This window comes from Anopheles gambiae, chromosome 3 (genome assembly GCF_943734735.2).
Source record: "Anopheles gambiae chromosome 3, idAnoGambNW_F1_1, whole genome shotgun sequence".
In the NCBI taxonomy this organism is placed as follows: domain Eukaryota; kingdom Metazoa; phylum Arthropoda; class Insecta; order Diptera; family Culicidae; genus Anopheles; species Anopheles gambiae.
This window is the reverse complement of record NC_064602.1, coordinates 21,731,827-21,751,186: the sequence shown is the minus strand read 5'-3', so window position 1 is coordinate 21,751,186 and position 19,360 is coordinate 21,731,827. Positions and strand designations below refer to the sequence as shown.

The window sequence follows — 19,360 nt, the reverse complement described above, 5'->3', positions numbered from 1 at the left end:
ATGATAATGCAATTTAGCTGTCGTTTTTTTTTTCAATGCCAAAACGATCGCCCCCAAATCAAACCACATGATCCTGCTGCCCTTTTAACAACCCCTCCTTGTGCCCCAAAATCATGTGTAAGCCTCGTGGGAGACAAAACACGCCGTCTACGCAGCGCTCCCGACACACGTGGCGTTCCGATTTCGGTTGCGATGCGGTACATCCCCTCTCCCATCTCAACCCAAGCAAAGACTTGCAACTTACGCATGTCAAGGGTCTTGCGCGTACGCACGTACGAGCCTGCCCCGGTACGCGGAATGCACAATCCAACACTCCTCCCTTCCCCTTCAACTCTCCCACCCCCCAAAAGTGCATGGAGTTCACCCTTTCCTTGTGACACACCGTCGGGGCGACATTTACGCACTGCCATGAGCTGCCCTTCCACCGCGCTGCACACAGTGCAGTGCATTCGGGGCGCAGGTTCGTCGCTTGGTGCTGCTGCTGCTATCCTGCTCTGCGGGCTGCTGCTGCTGCTTCCTTCGCTTGCGTACTACGCCCCATTAGCGTGCGTGCGTGCGTGCGTACGCCCCGAAAGAAGTTCGCTTGCAGCCGCACCGTATATAAAGTGTGCCGATTGCAGCGAAACGGTATCAAAGTGTAGTTTGCTTTCGATTCATTCACAACCGTCTCCGTCCGACCGTGTGCACAGTGCAATCGCGCTTTACAAACCTCCTACAACATCATCTACAACAACAGCAACAAAATGTTCGCAAAGGTAAAGGGTTTACTTTCTTTCGTCGAATTGGTGCTCGTGGTGCAGTCAAGCGAAGGGTCGAAAGGTCAAGAGAATCGTGTCCGTCAGACTCGGCGGCTCATTCTTTCCGCGAGTGTCTTCACGCTGTGTGTGTGTGCTAGTGTGTCTTTAGGGTTGCCGCTTATCCGTGCTGATACGAACGAGTCATGCACCCTTGGGTGGTCGTTGAGCTGAAAAATTCGCTCTGCAAAGTATAGAGACAAACAGAACCGATGAAAGGGATGAAAACCCTTTCATTTTTTTGTTTTGTTTTTGATTCAAAATCCTTCCCGGGAGCAAGTCGATTGCTCACCACCCTACAGGCCGTGGGAGCAGAAGTAAAGGAAACACAAATCCAATGATGAAAAGTTGGCTGCTTCACTTCCTTCGTCTACTACTTTTCGGCTGTTGTTCAAGAGGAGCAAGCAAAGCCGGCACCCGATTAGAAGCGAAAAAGTTGGTCAAATGGAAACAAATGGAAACAGTTGAAGTTGAAGCATGAACCAGCAGTGGAAAAGCAAAACACAGCACCGACCGGGAACCTCCACTCGGTTCAGGAATTTGGTGCGCGAAAAGTTGTGTCCTCACCTTCGTTTCCATTTTTACCTAATCTGTTTTTTTGCCCTTTTTCTGTGCTTTCTGTGCAAAATCGGGGAAAAACGTCATCCCACACGCCAATGCTTTGAGCTTTTTGGAGGAGCAGCAGCAACAGCAGCAGCAGCGCTCTAGGCAGCGATCGAGAAGGAAATCTAATTTCGTTTCATTCACGTGATTTAGAGCGTGTTTGTGGTGCGTAAGGGAGCGGGATGTTGGTGATTTGGTTTTCACTGGTTTTCGCGCCGAAACGGCTCCTTCCCCGTGGTTGAATGCGCGGTTTTTTTTTTTTGGAGCGATTTAGCGAGCGGGCCAACGCATCGCGTGAAATGTGTTTTGCTAACAGATGTGAGGCAAAAATGCAAATGAATGTAATGTAAGTTTAAATAAATAAGCAGCTAAATTGCGTGGGAAAGTAGGTGGTTGCTCTCGCGTTGCGTGTTGCGTGTGTCTGTCTTGATGGGTTGTTGCAAGATAAGCATCAAGCAGTGCTTTGAAAACAATCTTTTTTTAAATGGGTTTGGAGGATTTTGGGGGGAACCTCAACGCTAAACTGTTTTACGCAACGCATCTCACAAGTGTTTTTCGATATGTTGTTTCGTCTTCCATACCCATGCACGATCATACCAAATTTGGTCTTGAGAAAGTGCTTCGTGAATTATAGTTATTATTAACCACGGACAAGGGAGTGTCCCTGTAGTAACTATTTCAGATGAGAATAGAACCACATCCGGTCGCTACAGAAGCCGATGCGTTTGCCATTAAACCACCATGACTGCTCCGATTCATGATGTAATGTGTCGTATAAAAGGAACCTTTTGTTTTGAACAACAACATCATAGAGTAGATACGTATAAAGAGGCATTGAATGTTCAATATAGAGCGTATTATAGGAATATCAAAAGATTTGTTTTATGCAGGGCATAATTTGAAAGGCGAAAAATACCTGAAATAGTGGTAAGGCTGCTTTAGGTTAACAAAGAATTCACAAGGCAGTGATCTTTGCTCAAAAGCTAAAGCAAAAGATTTGATTGCAATGTCAGTTCAAATAAAATGAACTTTAGTAAGCTTAAACCTTCCAACTAAATTCACCAATCCTAGTAAATTGACTTGGAAAGTAATGCATCTAAAGCAGCCTTTAATCTACTCACACTTTAACAAACTGCAAATTGTAGTAAAGCACATAACACAATCACTGTCGTATTTGAAATTAAAATCAATTTATTTAAAACCATCCTGCACGCCAGCTTCTCCGCCGTCCAACAACTCGTTTCCCGTTTTGCAAGGGCGTTTTGAGTAATCCGATTACTTGCGCTCTTTCCTAAGAATAGTTTCCTTCCCCCGCGCTCTCTCTCTCTCTCTCTCTAACTCTATGGTGCTGTGGTGCGAGAAAACTTCCTCTCGACGTCACAAAATGAGCTGCATTATTCAGTGAAACCTAGCCTGACATGTCCGCCGCTTCCCGGAACCGTGCTGATGCTGCACCGTGCACAGCGAGAGCGCTCTCGAGTTGATAAATAATTATTTAAACAGGACGCTCACTATCCGCGGCATGCAAGGAGGAGCATTCCTTTACATGTTCCGACGCACACCTGCACCGCATATCGGCATCAGTTGCAGCTGCTTAGTTTCATCCCTCCCCTCGGTGAGAATTATTGCTCCCTCCAAAAGCTTACAAAGGACAAATGTGCAGCATTAAGCGTTGGCAAACGGGGAAAACGGCAACAAAACACTGCCGGTGTATAAATCATTCTGAGGTTAATGCTTGGGACGCTGCCTCAAAGATAAGGATGCCTCAAACCCCCGGGGACGTTGCTTCTCGTTGTCCCAACCGGAGCTGCTTAGTGCTTCCTTATGGATAAGCCAACAGCACCGGAACACGTATAAAATGTAAATATAATAACAATTCACAACATCAAACACGTACCGTACCGGGTGGGCGTGACCGGACCAGACCGTGGCCTTTAGCACGGTACAGCTTTCGATTTCGTCCGTCCGGAGACCGCTTTGCTGCCATTCATTTGGTGGAATTTTTCATTTAACCAACACGCATTCCACAACACGACAGATCAGTGTCGGATTAGCGTTGAATGTCGCTCGACCCACCGGGGGCAAAGGTCAGGGCGCTGACGTGCTGAAGGATGGCTTTTCTTCCCGTTCCTTGCGAAGTCAGAACCGTTTGCCCGTTCCGTCACTTATTGAAGGATAATCCTGACGGAAACGTGCGACTGTGACGGTTCATTTTTTAGATGAGGTCCTTTTTTATTGTTTTTTTTTTTCGTTTTGATACGTAACGAATGAGACATGTGTCACGGAACGGGCGAGTTTTACTGTGAGCGTTTTCGAATATAAGGATATTTTTTCTTTAATTATTAAAGATTTAATTTTTCTTTAATTATTAAAGGCTTTAAAAGTATGCTTTTAAATACTCCAAAAATACATCTGTAGCATAAAACAAGAATATTAACAAAAAGACTCAGCAGGAGTTGGCCAACTTTCCACACCACCAACAAAGAGCAATTTCGCACTGGCAGGCGCTCATTAGGAAGTCAGCAAGGCGCTGCTGCACCATTCCATTTCGGGAGGCGTCCTAATCAAACTTTCCAGCAGGCCGCTCACACCTTTTCCACTAGACCATCCTTTCGCTACCCCTTCGACGTGCGGTCGTTAACTCGATGCCGACTCGATCGATGAAAGGAAACACGCTTTCCCACACGCTGCCCACAAATCCGTTTCCTCTGTGTGTGTTTGTGTGCAGGATGGATAAAGAGGAAGGTGAATAAGAAGCGACGAAGCGGATACCGGAATCCGGTTGTCCCGAAGCCGGATCACTCCCTGCTCTCCCCGTGCTCTGTTTTATGCAGATTGGTTTGGTGCGAATTCGCCGACTGGCAAGCAAACAATCGACTGGCGGTGGACGGGAATCGTGGGAGGTACCCATGAAGGCAGGGTACATCCGGTGGTTTTTGTCGAGAAAGCGGGCCAGTAAACTTTCTGGGATGTGCTTTCTTCATTAAAATTTCACTCTCTCATTTAGCCAGTCGGTCGGTTTAATTCCTTTCGCAAACGCTTGGAGGGAGTACGGCGGGATGTACGGCGAACTACATTGCACCTGTTTTATGTTCCTGGCTTTACTGAATGGAAATGAAATTTTCACCTCAAAGTGTGCAATTTGCAATCTGGCCAAACGGGAACAATCGTACAGCGCCGCCGGCGAAGCAGAAACTCAACCGACATCCTTGCATTCATCTTGGTAGTAGCAGGACAGAGAAGCAAAAAAACACCCGCGAAGTGTTGAAACCACAAACAGCAGCTCCATCACAACCGAGTTTATTTGCTTTCGCTCGCACAAACATTTGCACCATCCAAATCGGAGCTTTATTTTTACATCAAACCTAAGCACCCGAACAACCCAAGCCCCCGATTCAGTTGGGTAATGGAATTCGATTTATTTCGATCATCGATCTGAGGAGGGAAACATTGCAGTGCGATGATACTTGGTACTTTATTTTTCCTGCTCTACCACTTCTGCCACCAGTGTTTGGAGCTTGAGCTGTGTTGGGATCGCTTGGGATTGTTGGGAATGGTTCGGGTCATGGATGGCGAAAGCGAATCGCTTCGATTCGATACAAATCTTCTCCCTAATGGAGCGCAACCGTTTGCTGTGCCGAAAATACTGGGATAGCCAATCGGTCGTGGTGGTGCTGCAGCAGAAGTACTGCAAAAGGCAAGTAAAGGGCGTCGCATCGGGAAGGGGGTGTTTTTCAATCTTCTTTGCTATTTGAGAGTGAAGATATGCTTGGGTAGATGGGTAAGGGAAGTGAATTTAATTCTCTCCGTGTTCCTGGTTCGGGGTCCTCTTTCGATGAGCAAGATGAGCTGCTACCGAGTAAACCCCGAGGTTGGTGTGTTGCAAGCTCGTTTGCGAAGCTGCACAGTTCATTTGCACCTCATCTCCCGCATCATCCGTTCAACAGAGCAAAGCTTCCGGTGTCCTTCAGGCAGCTATCGAGACGAAATTCCCAATGTCAGAACACGTTCACATTAAACTATTAAATTTAAGACTCCCTTTTGAGAACCGCTTTCCACCAAAAAGCGCTTCCAAGTGCTATAGCACAACCACAGCTTTAAGCTCCTTCACCCCAACCTTTCCTCCCAATCCCCAGAATGCTAATACCCAAGACTCACGGTTAATGTGTGCTAATGTGTCGCCAGCGCTCATGCAAGCAGATCACATTTTTAGCTCATCATCGAGCAATGTGGCAGCACGGGGTAGGTCATAAAACCCAGCCAACCTTCTTCTCTGGGGAGCAGTTTGTCTTGTGCTATTTTCGGCCAGCGCGAACACTGGCGCGGGAATTTCGATAATGGCATTTGCGGATGCTTTCACTTGTTCTCGGGCGCTTTGCTATCGCTCCCGTGCGGGCTAAGGATAAGACCAAGTCAATCAATATGTACGGTTGGTCGCACGGTTTCACGAGGATTTAGTGAAACAGACAAGCCCCGGCGGGGGTTGGGTAAGAATAGCACACTCCGGATTGGTCATTTCGGAGCATCGCGCGTCCATAAACGGGAGCATTACGGTCCTTACCATATCCGCTCGCAAGGGCTGACGATGCGCTTGGGTGACCTCTTCTCTAATGGCAGTTGCGTAATGGCATCCATAGAGTGTGTGCGCACCTTGCCCAGTAGACAGTAGAATCTTCTGATGAGGTTCCATTACCAAGATACACCCTAATCAGGTGAAATACTTTCGTTTCACCCTCAGCATTGCTATTCTGAGCCCTACCAGCACAAACGCACGAACAATGGGGGATGAATTATTTATTCCTCAATTATGCGCCATAATCTCCCCCAATAAAATGCGAAAGCATGACGAGTGTGTTGCATGCTTTCCGTGCTCTTTGCTTGTTAGAGTATCTGCATCAATAACAGCAGCAGCAGCAGCAGCGTGTGCGGAAAACAACAGTTCAATCAAAACGCCTCACATTCGGCTAGCACCGGATCATAAACAACTCAATAAATTACCTCCTGGCTACGCCTACATGCACATCACTCACAACACACAATTCGATTACACAAATTGAATGTGAACGGCAAACATCACGAGGAATTTGGTGCCACGTGCTACACAATTGTTTCCCCTTTTGGCGTTCCCCGGGCTGGATTCGCTGGTAGCCAATGGGCCAATCAGTTCCATCACGCAAAGCTGCGATTTTTGTGAACCTTTGGTACAGGCTTTTGATACGCGATCGATCGTCTGGAAGGTGGTGGGGAGGGTGAGAATCTTCATCGCGTACGGATTTGCGATTTTGTTCTCGCTCTCTTCCACCAGGCTTTCAGTTTTCTATTGAAAATGTTTCCAAAAATTCAACACTCTTCATATTTTTGAGTGATTTTTTCTTCTGGGTAAAGCACTCCGTTTTCCGTCTCCGACGAAAAAGAAAAATCCCATCGCTTGGTTCCGAAACGAGTTTGCACAGTAGCTTCGTGTCATACGTTGCTTTATAATCCTTTTTGCAAGCTTCAAATCTGCACGTTTTTTGGAGAAGCTCAAAGAGCACCAACAACAACGAAAAAAACATCCCCCGAAAAGCTCGAGTTGAACTTTCCACTTTTTTGGACCTGTAATCCTCGCACGCTCGCTTGATAATCCTTTTATTACATCCACATACAAGCTGAGCTGAGTGTGTGTGTGTCTGTGGTAGGAGTATTCATAAGGAGAGCAGATCCTCTTTTAAGAACCGTGTTCGGGAATAAATCCGGCAGGTCTAACCATTTCCTCTTCAAACCATTTCCACTCAAATACACTTGAATTTTGTGTATGTGTTCTTCGATGTGTGATGCCACAAATCAACCACAGGCAGCAGGAGGGAAAAAGCAACCGTAAGAGGGGATTCAATCTTTCGCTTCGAATGCAAGTCATCGAGACGGCGCGTATGGGAAGGCAAACCGCACGTCCATTTGCGTTGGCTCATTCACTTTGGGGGTCAATGAGAAAACCACAACCACAAAGGAAACAGTAATTCGATAAGATCTTTAAAAAAAGCCCGTGAAGAAGTGTTTTTTGCTGCTTTTTGGCATTTTGTTCCTTTGTTCCATCTGTAAATGTGATCACGAATTTTCTGTCGCTGCTGCTAACTTTCAGGGGGCTTTTTTTGTGAAGCAGCACTTTTGATTAAATGTGACAGACGCAACGTAATGATAAATTGTGAAAGTCGAAACCGTGACAATACCGTCCTGCCGGGCAGTCGGGTGGAAATTTTCGGTTTTTACGTACAAGGACATTGTAGCCCCCCATTTCCTCAACGTTTCTCTCCTGCAGTGCTCCATCGTTCACCGAAGCAGCAAGAAAGTGACGAAAGTCCAAGGTTCAGTGAAATTACCATTTAGACGAGCCGAACACAAGGATCGATGACATAAATGCTAATGATAGGATTTTCATTTTCAAATGAAAGAAAAACTGAGTGAAGCTTGCTTTCACCACCACCACAAACTGTGATGATAGCCAGTTATATCGTTACATGAATTTAATTACCAAACTGTGTACCAGTTTGTGTTTGTGTGTATCCATTGTGTTCATCTTTTTTTTCCTTTTACCGCTTTTACACACAAATGAAAATGATTGCGAAAACGCAAACTACCCACTGTTTGCTTACCAAAAGTACGCACGAACGAATGAGCATCAGAGCCAGTCCAAAAAAGCCAGTCGATCGGACAAAAATGGTAATCAAAAATCAGAAAACAGAGAACCTTTAAACAAAAAAAATCTCCAAAATCCTCCCCCCTTTTGCTGTGTTTTTGGGCATTCAAAGCGTAGTCGTAAATTAATACTCTGGCCAAACATTGCTGGCCAGGATTGTTTTTCTTTCCCACTTTGCCAATATTCAAGCGTCCCGGGGGGCCCCAATTCCCATTACGCTACGATGCGTTTAATCCACTCATCCATCCGAGTGCCCGCTAAATATTGGAATTTGTTTTATTTTAGCGTGTTTCTCTGCGCTTCTCTCTGTGCGTGCGTACAACAGAGAGGGGGAAAAAAGCACGAACCTTTCGGTGCATATTCAATTTCCAATCGATCAATTTGCTGGCATTGATTTGATTATGTTTTTCTTCAATACTTGCACACTTTATCGAGGTATTTTGTTTTTATTTAGTCACAGAAATTGAACGCAAAGAGTGCAGAATCGGAATAAATCATCATAACAACAAAATCCACTCAACCTTTCAAAGGAAGGAAACTATTTACTACATCAAAGCGATTCCTCTGCAGTGCTGCTTTGAGTGGGCATTCTCTTAAGCTGAAGCGTCCCTTCAAGGCTTGCTTTGAGCACTGGCAAAAGTTTATAAATTTAAACTTTCAATGAGCTTTTTGACCAGACCATTCCGCAAAGAAACTGTCCTGCAAAGAGAAAGCCGTGTTTTATTTTACCTTTTTTTGCGTACTTCACAACGTTTCATGGAAGAAAATGAAAGGGAAAAAAAAGGAGTATCAAGCACCTTCATACTTACTCTAAACTACTTTCAAACAAACAAAATTTTCGAAAGCTTTATTTATTGCTGTTAAAAAATGGGTTAAGCCAGTCGTTTGTGAACGAAGCACCGTAAAATGGTGTACCAGATGTGGCGCTGGATCGAAAATGTCCTTACTATGACAGTGTCGATTAAAACTTTACAATTTCTAACCACCCCAGCATAGCAAAAACAGAGCTAATTCCACAAAAAAAACTGCGATGAACTAAGCATCGCAACAGTGTTGGAACAAGCTTCAAATACAGAAATAAAAGAACCCGTCTGCTACTCATTTTCCCCTAAATTTGTTTCACAATTCCAAAGCCATTTTGAGGCCCCTCAAATTTTTGTACTCCTCCCTGTAGCTTATTGAAAACAGCTTAAAAGTGTAAGCTGTGGCTAATGCCTGACCGTCACAAAACTTGGTCAATTAGTCAATCGTAACTTTTTCAAGAAAATTCTTTGCGTGCCATTCGTTCTTTCCCTTTCGTTCGATGTGACAATCGTTGGAAAGTTAGTTGCTGGGTTGAAAATATCCCTACGAGGGGGCAGTTTTTTTGTATTTCAAAAGTTTCTCTTCCCTCGCATTTCGGCGAATTTTACAAACTACCATCATCGATTGCGTTCCCAAGCGATTAAACGGTTTTTCGTGTCGTTTTAATAATACCTATTATTTGCTTGCTTTACAGCAATTTCTTGGGAAATCTTTCCCCCCTCAGCGCTTTAGCACCAACCATTAAACCACCCAAGAGTTTTGTAATTGTACAGTAAGCTGGAATCGTTTCCTCCACTTTTCTCGCCATTAAAACGGTGTCCGTATCGGTAGCAGCAGCTGGTGCAATGTTTGGTCCCTCTAAGGGTAGCCGTATTAGAAATCCCTTTTTTTAAGTGATTTTGTTGTGCTATTTACCTTGCTGCCAGCAGGACAGTTACCCATTTTGTTGCCTGATAGCTTTTCGGTGTGTAAAAGGAACGCAGAGCTCCATCGATTGGTATGTTGCTGGCGTGTCCAATCAATGGCTGGAACAGGCAGTAAGTGTTAAACTCCATAGCACAGGGTTTGACGTGTCTGCAGCAGCAAACATCAACGAGCAATAACAGTTGTTTCGAACGATTACGGACCGTTCCACACTGTTGCTCTATTTTTAACCGAAAAAAGCTGCTTCCAATCCGAACCAGCTTGGCAATGTTTAAAGTACATAAAATTTTATGCTACACCATTCCCATCGACGGTTCATCAACCATCAGTATTTGTACCGAAATTGCGCTCCTTTCTACCGCGAACGATGTTGTCTTTTTCACCTGAAGAGTAAATAACCTCACTGAGTCGAAATGGATATTTTCCTCACACTAAAGTGTGGTTAAATGGTTTCCATTTTCCACAACATTAAAACCACCACAACCACTTGAGCTGAGAAGCTGTGCCAAAGAAAGCAAACCAAAGCTTGTCACCACCATTTCGAAGCGTTCCGTGTTAATCTGAATCGAAAACAGCCCCCGAGCGGTCACCATTGTTGTTTAACCTTTTATTTTCATTAATTTTTTATTCATTATCTTCTCTTTTCTTCTTTTATTTTCTCTTCCGAAACAACGACCGTTCGATGGTTTTGACATTTACATCCCGCCCAACGCCGCGCAACAGGTATTCGTTGTTCTGGCCGCCGTCGCCGTCGGTGTCAACTCGGTCGCGATCGGAGTCGCTGCTCCGGCCACCCTCGTAAAGGTAAGCTAAAGTAAATTGCCCCCCCAAATGCTTCCTCTGCCTGCTGCTGCTTTCAGCCCGTTCCCTGATTTGCATCGCAACATGAACGGAACAACTTTGTTCTGGTATTGTTCTGTTGGACGGGCTGGGCCGGTGTGAGTGTTTGTTCGTTTGGAAAGTTTTTTAATTAATTTACACCGTCACCTTTACGTTTTCTTGCGGATTGTCTCGCGTTCAGAAGAGTGGAATACTTTGCTACGTTTGGGAATCGTTCAGCAAAGGGCGTTTAATAAGATAATCAAAGTAGACAGACGATCGATTAGTGGATCGTGATTGCTTTAATTGACTTGTAATTAATGAAGTGCAAGATTTCGAAGTATTATTTGATGATGAAATGTGCTCATTAATGTTTCATTCAGTAGAAGCAACAATTTAACTTAATATTATTGAGTAAATAATCAATTCCTTGGCCATTTCTTCAATAATAGTTCAGTTCGCTATAAAAGAATAACTTAAACGCCTAAAGGTATGCAAAGTTTTTAATATACCAATAATTAAAATACAATTTACATTAGAACGATGTAAATGAAATGTAAAAAAACACAATAAGTTGATTAAAAGTGACATTAATTGTTACTATCATACACCTCCAGACACTTTACATTGTAGCTTTATGAAAATATAAAATACCTTTGTGTGCAATGCTCTCTACTTGAACTATAACCCTCACACCTTATTGTACCGCCCTGTGTCAACGGGGATGGGAATTACAGTGGAAGTTCTTATCGGTCGGTTCATTATCCATTTTCTTCATTCCCTGTTTCGTTGCCGTTTATCCGGCGCACTTCCCTCAGACTGAGGAGTACGATGCTCACCCGCAGTACAGCTTCAGCTACGACGTCCAGGACTCGCTGACCGGCGACAACAAGCAGCAGCACGAGACGCGCGACGGTGATGTTGTGCAGGGTCAGGTAGGTACTCCAGGAGTTGCGCACCCACTTGAACCTTCCACTAAAAAATAAAACTTTCCACCCAACGCTTGCAGTACTCGCTCGTTGAGCCCGATGGCACCCGTCGTACCGTCGACTACACGGCCGATCCGGTGAACGGATTCAACGCCGTCGTCAGCAAGTCTGCCGATGCTGCCGTCGTGAAGACCGTCGCCGCCGCTCCCGTTGCCCACGTTGCCTACCATGCGCCGACCGTCGCCGTTGCCCACGCTCCGGCCGTTGCCGTGGCCCACGCTCCCGTTGCCTACCACGCTCCGGCTCCCACCGCTTACGTTTCGCACGCTCCGGCCTACGTTTCGCACGCCCCGGCCTACGTTTCGCACGCCCCGGTCTACGCTCACGCCCCAGTGGTGGCGCACGCTCCCGTCCTCTCGCACGCCGTCTACCACCGTTAAGCGTTCAAGTTCCCGGGCAAGATCCCTCCGCGCGCACGCTGAGGGCCCGCCAGGGACGCGATAATCACTGTCGGTGATGATAAAAGGACTCGACTCAGGCCATACGTACACGTACATGCACCTACCTTTATATAAATACTCATGCACACGCACACACGTAATCTAGAGAAGGGTGGCGCGCAACCACCAACACGCCCCGTCGAAGGAATACCGTTTTCCGATTGACTCAGATTTGTTCTGTTTGATTCTAGCTGTTAGGTTAATGCAATTTTTCACGAACGATCAGTATTGAAGCAGTGTGCAGTACTTTACTTTTCCATCGTATTGAACTGTTGTTCCTTCTTTCTCGTGCTTGTTTCTTTCTTTATTTGTACCTTTTCCTTTAAGTTTATGAGTTTGATGTGCTCTGTTTCTTGTTACAACTTGTTGTGTTTTCTTTTCTCATGTGACACTGCACTGCCCCAGTGAACTTTTGCGATGAAAATAAAGTATTACATTCTGCCCCTGCTACGTTTCTATACGATAACGTATAAGGAAAACACAATGGTGAATGAGTTTTCTCAATAATAATGATGACATTTTTATTATTTATATAGATTATTCACTATATGATTGAGGAGTTATTCGTTCGAGTTTTACAGGATCTCAACTAAATCCCTCTGTTTGTTTTTGATTAGTTTAATGAGGGCTGCACTTCATTCCAATGTTCGTGCTATATACCTGCAACTGTTTTAGTTTTGGTCATTTTTGATAGCTTCATTCGTCCTTTAAAATGCCGCTAAATATTTCCTATAAGGCAAAAGTTATTATAAATGTGGTAAGAACATTTGTTGCTATATCTTATTAACAAACAGTAAATTTATGTTTACCGAAACAGGGTGAGTTCTAATCAAACTAATGTTCGATCACAATTATCGAAAATTGTCTAAAAGCCGGGAGATATTGTCCGTACTCGCTAGTGTAATTTTTGTAAACGTGCACGCCATCTAGCGGCGGTGGGTGGAAGCTAGAGGCTAGTGTAATTTATATGGCAAAAAGTATTTTGGGTCGAGGAGGCTATAATTTCACCCAATGATGGATACATATTGGAAGATGGAGAGAAATGTTACCCAGCGCTTTGTATGAATGACGATTTATCCAACAACAACACTTAACTGTCTAATTTGTTGCAATTTATGAACGTTGATAAACATTTATACATACAGATAGTCTGATCGAAACTTGATGAGATGCTTGCACCAGATGCGCTAGTGAAAATCGAAATTACACTAGCGAGTACGGGCAATGTCCCACGGCCTTAATGTATTTGCTAACAAATCCTTTCAAAAGTTGTATTTGGCCTGAGAGAGAATGTTGATGTATTCTCAAAGAAATATAATCTCTCAAATAAATATTGTAGCATATCTAATATACACAACTTATTATAATACACACTATCAGCTATAGACACATTGTAACACACTTTGGAAAGCCAAACCACACCATTGTAACACATTCATTATAACACATTCAGTAAATCAGATCATACCATAGCACCGCAACCGGAAGAGTTCAGGCCGACCATTCAAACAAATAACAGACGTGACACACTTATCAAAAACAACCGAAACGCACAACATAAGCAGGAACAGCATGTAACCCAAAGCAGGAAAAGTATATGCATTAAACCCAAAACAGGAACTTAGTGACAAGAACCATCGTTCTTGTCAACAAAAGACAATAACTAGCTGAGTAAAAACAATAACTTTCCAACATACAACCCGGAACCAATTGTGAGAAACCCTTAACTTCTTTTGAGTATAAATAAAACCAACTCCGATCATGGCAAGTCAGATTCGTTCGGACTGTCAAGATAGGACATTACGCTGCCCAAAAAACTTCGCCTTCCAACTTATTTCAAGAGTTTGGTTATGTCCCCCTTCCCTAGGTAAGGCTTCTAAACTCCAACGTTTCCAGTAAGGGAAACCTCCTAAAGGTTTCTATGATCGCCTGGACGATCAAGTGTTGAAAAGTCCGCTCGATCGATGTTTTTAATCCACCTCGGCTCATGTCAGTAAAAACTGACCTACCGCGACGGTACTCGAAGTACAGTTGTACGATCATCGCATTACAATATAATATTTTCGCTGTTATTAAAATAATCATTGAAACACTGTTGCCTTCGACTATGACTGAGGTAAAAATGTTGTCCTAGACATACCAATTTTTGAAAAATTTTACACACAATGGGCTTTTATCCTCTTTAATTGGTTTTCATTCACTTCATCTTACTGGATATTCCAAAAACTTTCAAATAAAATCAAATAAAAAATAATTTTAAAAAGCCAATTTAAAAAAATCAATATCTTGCATTTGATATGCCAATTTTATATTACGTTTGATAAGAAAGCTCCATTGTAGTCTCTGAAGCATTTCTATATTATCAAATATTTATGGGTAAGGGAAAAAGTTATGCGAAGTTCAAATTGTCTCTCGAATCGAACCTTTGATCATGACAGCAAACCCTGTAAAACGCCTTTCGGTATGCAAATAGTAGCAAAACCCCTGAAGGTATGCAATGTCGTAAAAGCTTATTTTCTTCATTTCATGAGCAGTAATAGAAAATCAAATTTGCACGAAATTTGGATGGATTTCTGATTTCTGATGGATATGTTACACCATCTACGGATTTTTATATATAAAAATTATAATTGAATCTATAAATAACTGTGCCAAACTAGAAAACTTTGAATAAAAGTGTGTTATTGTTGTTGTGACTGCGAAATAGCCTTCAAATCCGGAGCAAGACCTAGCACAAATCTTAATCCAAATATGCTTTGCAGTTTTGCCAATGCATAAAACAGATACAAATTGTGTACCAACAATCCAACTACAATGTAGTGTGGGGCCGTATTTGCACCACTGCCATGCCGAGTGGTCGTAAAAGTAAAGGGTAAAGTACAACAATAGTATCACGCTGCACGCTCCACACTGGAGCTGTTGCTTTCTGTTCGGTAGACTTTCCCTCAAGATTTCCTCCCGATTCTCCGGGCAGAGTAAGTAAAGTGCGGCTAGTAAAACTTTAATATCCTCCTTAATCTAATGCTGCTAGCGTGCCCAAGCCATACGCTCTCTTCCCCAAGCTTTGTTGCGGGCTTAACCCAACCCGATTTCAATTTTGTAGTGGTTTTTCGCTTATTCGCCCGTGCCTTTTTCCCATCGCAAAGAAAGTGAAGCTGCAACAAAATTGCATTTCCTTTGACTGACCGACCATAGCCCCCCAAACCAAAAAAAAGTACCGTGTCACAACCAATGGAAAGAGGAAAGTCTTTTATGTACTTATACAGTTTTGGTGCGGTTTACTTCTCCAGTACAGCTCCCAATGGTCCAAGATTGTATCCCGTATTTGCTAAGCTCTTGCACACGGTACGGTACATCCCGGCATTGGTCCCGGTTCCTGGGTGGTTCGTAAAATAAAAGCAGCAATCGAAAGCACTCCCCTCGGCCACAGAGATTCTGGGTGGATTGTAAAACTATTTTGCAATTATCTTTCACTACCCATTACTACCCATGCCCAGGACGAACCGTGCCGGCTAACGATGCGCCATAAACTTGTTTAGTGGTCCATAATACCCTCGGACGCTGGATTTGAGCTACGGCACACGCCACAACTTGGCTGGTTCCGTACCAGGTGAGCGGCTTGCCCGTGCATCTAATCAGTCCGGGCAAACTGGTTCTGTTTTTATTGTTGAAAAATGTGTACACATGCTCATGCTTCCCATCTTTCTGTGCGCTTTCGTGAAGCAACGTGGAGCAACGTGGACGGCAATCGTGGCGGGTGGAAATTACGATTGAAAGGATTAAATTGTCCCTGCGGGAACGTCATGCTCGGTCAGTGTCAGTGCTCACCGATTGCTTGTCACGGACAGATACACAAACACACACACACACACGCACACGAGAAACGGACACAAGTGACCACATCGCGGAGAGGGAAAAAGGAAAAAAAAGCAAGCAGCATTGCAAGACTGTTACTCAAATATTCATACGGCTCTGGAGTTGAGAGCATATTACAAACGAAACCAAAGAAAAAAGTCACAAACTCCATTCCAACGAAGTGCACCTCTGCCTCATACATACATTGCACTCACACACATACGAATCTTCCCATCAAAAACATGGGACAAATTGTATCATAAAATACCCACACACACACATACAAACACACGAACGGAGACATAGCAAGCAATCCTATGAGCTTCCGTCCTTCATTCCAGTGAAAGCTCTTGCTCCTTCCCCAGTGGGTCATATGCATAGAGATGGGGTTTTTTGCGATCGTTTGTTGTTTCTTTACCCACAGTTGGAGCGGGAACTAACTGGAATATACTTTTTTACACCCGTACCCCTGCCGGCAAAAAGGGTAGCAGCAACCGAGCAGCTGACACCAAACAGACCATTCGGGAGGGGCCAGGTTTTCCCCGTGCTTTTTTTTCTTCTTTCTTCTAAAAAGGGGGTCAAAGGGTATTTTTGTACGTTGAATCTTCCCGGGTGTTCGGTGTTCGGCAAGGGGTTTGAATTTATAAAGCTCCTTCTCCTCCCCACACACGCTATAACATCTCAATAAATGAGCTTACCTAATCGTGGGATTGTGTGTGTCCGGTTTTTCAATTTCGAAAATAAATCCTTTCGTACCCCCTTTTTTTTTGGAACCGTTCGCTGGATCTCGCTGGCAGGTTGGAATCTTTCTTTGCCGGGGCTTTTATTTCTTTCTCTCTCTTTCGGTTCGTTGTTGGCTCGTCGCGCAAAAGGTATGCGTGAAGGTATGCTGCTACACTGCTAGCGGGGAGGGGAGAAGGTATGCGAATCGTACACCTTTCCTGGGACTGGGCAGGACTTTCGCAGCGAGCGACTCCAAACAGTGAGTTGGTTTAAATCTTCACCTTTTCGCCCGAAATTCCTTTCCCAAGGGTGTGAGATCGAATGCGATTGTGGTCACCCTTAAACACGGTAAACGGCGCGCACACACACACACACGGAGAGACACACTGGGGACACTAAAGCACACAAAAACACATACACACACTCATATATGCAGGACACTGAATAACCGCAAAAGCACCAATTTTGGGGTTGGTTTTTGGAGCTCGTAGCGTAAATCAACCCAGGTTTTCGGATTAGGATTTGCCTTCCCTTCTAATCCCTGCACGAAAGGTGGAAAATATGTTTCATTTAAAAGGCGGATTTGCACTTCCACGTTGGATTGGAATGAAGCTTTCTCTTTACTTATAGATTGGAAACGGCATTTAGAGTAAGAGTAGTGCGTAACTCTTTTATTGAACTTTCACTTCACCAACATTGCAACACTTTGCTTTTTTATGTGAATAATATTTGATTCCTTTAACTACATCTTAACTTTTCACTTAATCTTCCTTAGGCCAAATAAAAAAAATGCTTTTTATTACACACTTTATGCACCCAAATGCTAACAAATTGCTTCTCACAGCGGATTATTTTACTTTAAAAACACTTTACCACCATTATTCTTCCACTCTCACCAACATCTCACCAATCATTTTCACTCCCTTTTTTCCCCTAAACTGCACTCAACCGTGTCACTGGTGCACTTTTCAAAAGGTACAACAACGGTCCCAAGGGAGAAGAAACGAAAAAGTGAAGAAAAAACACACACTTGGAAAGGACATTGAGTAAATGAAGGAAAGGCAGCTCTAGCGAAGCAAAAAGGTTCGTTAGGTTTATCGAAAATCACCAGCGACGGATAGAGGCAGCTTGCGAAAAGAAAAACCAAAAAAAAGCCACACCAGAATACAAGGGATATGGGCAAGAAGTATGTGAAAAATGAAACCACCACCTTCCGGGGCGGATCATCTCAATGGCCCTGGCGTCTGGAACTGTTTCAAATGCTGGGTGAAAGCTTTCAACGTTCCTTTCTTGTTCGCCCTATCGCTCTACCAAAAGGGGCATGTTTGTTATGCTTTCCGAGCGGTTCGAGGGCACAGGAGAGCAGGGAACAAAACGGCCAGAGGCTAGCAGGGAAGTGCAATGTAACGAAACTATTCCGGGACGCTACTGAACTAGTAGATTCCGTGCCGAGAACAATAACCAAAAAACCTTTCCCCACTGAGGACCACGCCAGAGGACGGGAAGCGTACGAGAAGGAAAAGGAGAAGAAAGGATATCCGTTTTCCTGCATCCCGTTGCTGGGGGGAGTTATGTGCATATAAATACATCGTTTGAGACAGCCCCAGGCACGGGGGAAGGGCTTCATGTGTACTTGAAGCGCTCTCGCGTTAAGACGTCGCACTCGGGATCGAAGTCTAATTGAAGTCTAAATAAATATCCAGCCAGCTGTAGAGATGAGATGAGGGTGTGGAGGACACTAAAGGACACGTTTTAACGATCTATTAGAACAGTTGGAGAATATAAAACAAACCACACGGTATGCGTATCCTGCACACAAGCACGATCTCGTTGGCGCTCGATCACGACACGTTAGGATGGCGCGCGCGCGTCGTCCCAGTACGGTGCAGCTTTCGCTGCAGTGAGCACACAGGAATCGGACACCCCTACCGTAAGGATACGCGGTCAAGTTTGAACTGGCGCTCCATTCAGCCAGCCAAACACACCGTGGGTCATGGTTTCGCTGAGTAATGGCTCAATGCCAAACAGCGCGAGAGGCAGGACGACCCGCCAATAGACCGAGAGAGGGAGAGAACGTGAGAGCGTGAGAGGGAAACGGTTTTGGAGAAAATCTTGGAGCAAACCATGGCGGGGAAAACGAACCCTTGAAAGTTGTATCCCGTTTTTTGTTGTGTCGTCGCTTCCAGCTGACGTTATGGAGAAAGCCATCATGTTCTCCAAATCTGCAATCAAACAGCGGTACATCCTCGCTGAGGTATTTTCTCTCACCTTTTTCTCAACTGGAAACGACTCCATCGCTTTGGAAAATGAAGCCACTGCTCTCTTTTGGTGTGTTTGTGTCCCTTTTACTTTTGCCTATCGCTACTATTCTCTTCGATTCTCTCTCTCCGGTTGCCTAGCAATGGTGCTGGAAAATGCGAAGTGTGCACGCTATCACACCAGCTGTTCTGGTGCAGAGCGTCACAGGCGATACAAATATCAAATACCGTGGGGCTGGAAGAAGGTGGTGGCAGCATTCGAATACACCCGCGACCAAAAAGCTGGTCGCAATGAGTGAGAAGATTATGTTAGGTTACATTTTAATATCTAATCAAATAAATATTTTAGTAACAGAACGAAAACACTCAGATGTAGACGATACATGACGATGGGATGAATAATTTGAACGATCAAAAATAAATAACTAACAGCATTTCCAGATCATAGTATGTCACGTAAAACAGATATCCTCCATAC

General features: G+C 44.2%; 2 protein-coding genes across 5 annotated transcripts in view; one reads left to right on the top strand and one right to left on the bottom strand.

Moving 5' to 3' along the window:
* Positions 1–18,575, bottom strand: part of LOC1279930 (dual specificity calcium/calmodulin-dependent 3',5'-cyclic nucleotide phosphodiesterase 1) — a 275,103-nt gene extending 256,528 nt beyond the window's left edge. For 2 of the 4 annotated variants that reach the window (XM_061654076.1, XM_061654083.1), the window contains exon 1: positions 16,600–17,398. The gene's annotated coding sequence lies outside the window, so the exon portion shown is untranslated. Of the gene's footprint in view, positions 1–16,599; positions 17,399–18,416 lie in introns of those variants that run through there. The other 2 variants (XM_061654077.1, XM_061654079.1) reach the window with 2 other exon arrangements.
* Positions 621–12,530, top strand: LOC1279926 (larval cuticle protein A2B). Its single transcript, XM_061654129.1, has 4 exons — positions 621–755; positions 10,522–10,602; positions 11,436–11,552; positions 11,627–12,530. The coding sequence occupies exons 1-4, from the start codon at positions 744–746 to the stop codon at positions 11,984–11,986; spliced, it is 570 nt and encodes a 189-aa protein (XP_061510113.1). The 5' UTR covers positions 621–743; the 3' UTR covers positions 11,987–12,530.
* Positions 18,576–19,360: the final 785 nt, after the last annotated feature.

Excerpts from the sequence above, each read along its gene's own strand:
- LOC1279926 (XM_061654129.1), top strand. Across the intron at positions 10,603-11,435 it reads CTCCGGCCACCCTCGTAAAG|ACTGAGGAGTACGATGCTCA; the intron begins GTAAGCTAAAGT and ends CACTTCCCTCAG. Across the intron at positions 11,553-11,626 it reads GTGATGTTGTGCAGGGTCAG|TACTCGCTCGTTGAGCCCGA; the intron begins GTAGGTACTCCA and ends CAACGCTTGCAG.